General features: G+C 39.9%; 1 protein-coding gene across 1 annotated transcript in view; it reads right to left on the reverse strand.

Annotated features, from left to right (window-relative positions):
- Window positions 1–2,768: 2,768 nt before the first annotated feature.
- mchr1a (melanin-concentrating hormone receptor 1a) overlaps window positions 2,769–5,462 on the reverse strand; it is a 4,113-nt gene continuing 1,419 nt past the window's right edge. The window contains exon 2 of the mRNA XM_039814978.1: window positions 2,769–4,156. Within this exon, the coding sequence (XP_039670912.1) occupies window positions 3,135–4,156 (1,022 nt within the window). The 3' untranslated portion in view covers window positions 2,769–3,134. The remainder of the gene's footprint in view (window positions 4,157–5,462) is intronic.

Genomic DNA, 5,462 nt, shown 5'->3' on the forward strand with positions numbered 1-5,462 from the left:
GTTAAGTTAAATGTTAGAGAAGTGAATGTTACAGGCTGTCACGAGCAGACCGGGCGGGCACCCGGCTACTGCCGAGACCGGGAGTAGCCGGATGCCGCAGCCGCAGGCACGTGAACCGTTGACCGAATCTATAGACTCGGTTCGCCAACCAACAACCGTCCGGTTGAACCGACTCGCGTAAAAGAGCTGGTTGTCACATCACTAGTCGGGGATGATGGAGGTGATGAGTTTTGGGATGTGTGGTGGAGGATACCAGCTGGACCTCTCAGAGTGTCTTGCTGTTTCCCCTCATCCTGCTCTTCTGCTTTCATCGTTGTAGGCTACTTGTGCAAAGAAATATGAACACAGTCATACTATTATATGTCCAGTACATATCCATCAACTGATAAGGCTGAGAAAATCTTACCATGAACTCTCTATACATAGAATTTGCAACTACAATATTCCAACTTAACAGGCCTAATAGTGTCTGATTGGTGTATGTACTGAAACATAATATTCCAAGAATCATCTTAAATGTAATATGTGTTAATGAAGGCTAAGGTGGTTATGGTTTCTGGGGGATCAGCTGGTGAGCTAATCTGAGTAGCACAAATTACTTGTTCTTTAGTGGGACACAGCATCCCCACAAACTAAACAGATTCTTATTTTAGATCTTTGCAGAATCTTATAGAGCCAACCATCCTCTCACATGATAACATCCAGTCCCAATACTGCATGTTCTGCTGCAAGAAATACTTTTTCAGTATGACACTTAGGGTCAAATCTTTCAAGGAAACACTGTCAGTCAAAAAGTATATGTGAAAGCACAGCAGCAGCCCTGTTAGGTGTGCGCTGCTATCCAATCAGATCAGAGATTGAGTGCAAAACACACTTCAAGTTGCCCACCAACTCCCTTGCTGTTGCTCCATCTCTCCTCTCCATCTGCTTGTATCCGATTATTTAAAGCCTGATACTTGCATATAATATCTATTTACAGTGAACACAGGATAAGTCAGGATATGAGTATCTGAGGACTGAAAATATTTTACATGATGTGTTAAATATCAAAGGGTGAAATCATAATGCAGACAAAAAAAAACACGGTACAGTGAACACATTTATATATTTCTGTTACAGTATACATATTGATTTATTAAGCTATCAATGTTCACAACAGTACAGATAAAGTAGCCCACAACTTATTTTGGCAACAAATAGAAAAAGCTGCTCATGTTTTGACAAGAGTCTTTTTTTTCTGCTTCATAACAGACAAGAACAACAGTTACACCAGAGTTTCTCATCCTTGGTTTTGGGACCCTGCAGGGTGTGGTTTGATTAGCATGTCCCCAGGTTATTGGGGAATGACCGACAAACAGTGTTTGATTTATTTTTAATTTTAAAACGTTCATATCATCAATTATGTGTCTGATTCATTCAGAGCTTCCTTTTGTCTTTTCATACAAAAATATACTATTCTTATAACAACTTCATAACTCTAATTGCTGGGACCAAGTCAATATTGAAGTCCCTGAACAGTGGGCCAAATGCCAGAAAAGGTTGAGAAACCCTGAATTACATATTCAATTATTAATATATTTCATATTTACATTAATAATCCATCCAAAACATAGATCACAAACATAAATCTACATACTAATATAAGTTAAAATCAATACGACATTAACAACACCTCATTGGCAAAATGGCTCTTTTATAGCTGTGTCATACAGAACACAGCCCTTTGTGTGCGTGTGTGTGTGTGTGTGTGTGTGTGTGTGTGTGTGTGTGTGTGTGTGTGTGTGTGTGTGTGTGTGTGTGTGTGTGTGTGTGTGTGTGTGTGTGTGTGTGGCGCAGATGAAATTTCAGGTATATCTGCAAGCAGCTGGTACTGCATGGATGCACACAGTGATATATTAAATGTTCGTAGTAACATGAATCACTACTTGAATCATTACTTGCACAATGTCTTCATATTAAATGTGACATATGTGTTGATGTGTGTGTGTGTCTTTAATGTCCACTTGTCCACATAACAGGATGTCAGGCTGGACCCAGTAGTATTTAGGTGGGGTTGCTATTTAAGAACATTTTGAACTGACAATGTCCAGTCAGGAAGAAAATGTGGTTAAAAGAATTCACTGTTTAAAGGCAGGGCAGATAGGAGTTGGCCTGAAGCAACATAACTGAATCATGTGGAGTTCATGGAGTCAATGTGTGTTGTCCACTGGCTGTTTGCTGTTAGGGAAAAAAGCTGCAAGATATCCTGTAAATGAAGATGAATGGTGCTTTGCATTCAGAACAAACCTTTTGTATAGAGAAAGGAAGTTCACAGGATTGTCAGACATGTGAATATGTTTAACTGAACAAAACTATAAGGTTTTATTGACTTTTTTTGGACTGCATATGTGCAAACTCAATCAAAATGATATGTTGAACCGACAGGTTTAGCAAATAGGCCAATGTGACTATACTGTATGCTGCACAAAATGTGTTTTTTGCAGGTGTAGAACATTTTCGTTCAGCATATTTATTGAATCATATTGTTAAAATAAAATGGTGGATTGGGAGTTAATGTGCAAACATTACAGCATGTAGACCAATAGGTGCAGGGTTTTTCCTGGCTTTTTTTTGGGGGGGGGTGGTACGTACGGCAGTAAGCATGATCGGTACGCATACAGTAAATTAGTCTTTGTTACCTTATTTGACAGAAATTTATGTAGTTACCTGTTATTTCTGACAATTTGATAAACTTAAATGTATATTATGCTTAAATAAATAAAGCCCCAAATAACAAAACTGGTTAAAAAAATAAAAAAAAAAAATAATATTAATATTTAAGAGAGTCTGGTACAGCCTTACTCTGGAGATAAAACTGAGATTAGCTCTTATATTCAAGTTTGTGTTCTGCCTGTTTAACGGTTGTTTAATAAATTGCTCTTAAACACATTTAGAGAAGATTTGAATTGCTATTTTTATTCTCAATTTTTGTGAATAAAAAAAAAGTGATTTTCCTTTAGGGCTGGCTTAAAGCTCTTTGGGGGGCACCAAAAATTCCTCTATGCAGGAAAAACCCGATGTGTTCTTGATGATAACGTCCCATTCATAGTTCTTACCAGCTGCAAAGATCCACAGTTGCACGTTATTTGGATTCTTTATTGTGGGGCCATGTTGGATGGTATCATCTCCCGAGAGGCTGGCTCCTGCTGAGCCCCTTCAGGTACCATTCTCACACTCACACTGCCACCCTCTGTGGTGCTCGGGTTCACACGGAACTTTCTGTTAACTGGGCGTACAGCCCTGAGAAACTGACTCTTGAAGGTCTCACTAAGGATAATGTAGAGGAATGGGTTGATGCAACTGTTAGCATATCCCATGCTAATAGCTATGTTGTAGGCATAGGAGAAAGCTATGCTTGGCTTCTGCACCCCTAGATGGATCAGCTGAAGGATGTAGTAAGGGGCCCAACAGATGAAAAAAGCCAGGCAGATAGCCACTGCCATCCGGGTCACCTTTCTGGTGCGCACCCTCAAACTCCACGGAGGCAGTGGTGCAACGCTGGCGGACATGTGCTGGAGGATCTTGAAGAACACCAGGCAGATGATGGCCAAAGGTATAGCAAAGGCCAAGAAGAACTGGTAAAGTGTAAACCAGTATATGTCAGTGACTGCGTCAGGCAGAAGGAGAGCACAGGCCACCAGGCCATCAGGTAGAGCCATCAGGCCTGCATACATCCACACAGGGATGATGGTGAGTAAGGACAGACCCCACACCAGGCCAATGACCAGCGCTGCCACACAAGGTGTGCGGATGTAGTTGAAGCGGATGGGATGGACCGTAGCCAAGTAACGGTCGAGGGTCATTGCAGTGAGGATGTAAGTACTGACAATCTGGCTATTGGAGTCAAGCGCAGTGATGACTCTACACATTTCAGCTCCAAAGTGCCAGGTGCCGTTGCCCAGCAGCTGGTGGATGAGGAATGGCATACCAAGGAGGAACAGGAGATCAACAATTGACAAATTTAAGATAAATATGTCTGGAACAGTTTGCTTGGCACAGCACTTGGTCTTTTTCATTATGGTGTAGATGACAATACAGTTCCCCATGATACCCAGAAAGCAGATGACTCCAAAGATGACGGGGAGGATGGCACTGCAGTGAAGAGCCCCATCTACAGCTGGAGACAAGAAGAGGAGGGAGCATGTATTCAATCATGTTGTATGATGGGAAATCTTACATTGTATCAGTATAGACAGTGTTAAATACAGTCATTATCATGTCACAATGGTATATTAGCAAGCACTAATATTAACAATACTAGTTTTTCAGGGGATTATTACATGGGCAGATCTATTGTCAGATACTACATAGAGCACTTGTACATTTTCTCTCTCTTGCTTTTAGGCTGCTGGAATTTTCTGTACGTGTGCATGTGTGTTGGCTCTTCCAACACAGCACAAAGCAAAGCTAGATGATGATGGGTCCAGAAGTCCTGGCACTTGTCTTTGTAATGATGTATACAATGTTAGAAGAATATACCTTAAAATAGGTTGCTAAAACAATTCTTACCAAACCCAGTCAGTAAGTTTGTCTTTTTTTAAACACAAATGATGTGCATTTTGTGCAGATTTTAGCAGTGGCAAAGTTTAAATTGATGAGATTAACGTAGTCATATTTCATATTTCTCATCAGACATTTCAGGCTGTGAAGGGAATTTCCTGCAGCCTGAATTTGTGCAATTGACTGCGAAAGCTAGATTTTTTGAAAAAGGATACAATATACTGAAATAGCCAAAACTTGCTTTTTGTTTAATTAAACGTTAAATGCAGTTGCAGTACAATGTAAATACGATGTCAACCGAATTATATTACCGGACCAGTGAACCAGAGGGCTATTTCACATAACCTAGATAGTGGATTAAGCAGGGATTTCTCAGTCATCCTGGCTCAATTTAGCCTTGACTCAGTTTCACAAAAGCAGAGATACCTAAGTTACCATGGAGATTTATTCTATGCAGCTAGCCTGCTCCTGACCAGCTAACAAGCCAGGATGTATTAATCCTGCTGCCTTTTCTGTTCACTCAGCAGTGGTTTTATACCTTATTGTTATTATCCTGCATTAAAATGCAACAGGTACATATTGCTGCTCAGTTAAGTACTGTTATTTAAAGTTGTGACCATTATTTTTTTATAATTATTCATGTGAGTGTGTGTCATTGTTACTGTTGTATTGCTGTATGAAAACTGCTGTTCACAGTTTGTTAGAAGATTGATGAACATGTTACAGCAGTTGTTGAGATAATTAGAAAAGGCTGATAAAGTTGCCAAATGTGTTTTAAATGAAGTCAGTTACTAAAGGCAATATATAAAGTTTTGTATTATTTAACAATAGAGGATCATGTTTGTTCCTCTTCCATACATTGTATTTGGCATTCTTAGCAGACAATTTGTGTTGTCCAGTAAACTGGGACTAGAATTTGGGAG

Source organism: Perca fluviatilis, chromosome 1, assembly GCF_010015445.1.
Source record: "Perca fluviatilis chromosome 1, GENO_Pfluv_1.0, whole genome shotgun sequence".
In the NCBI taxonomy this organism is placed as follows: Eukaryota; Metazoa; Chordata; class Actinopteri; order Perciformes; family Percidae; genus Perca; species Perca fluviatilis.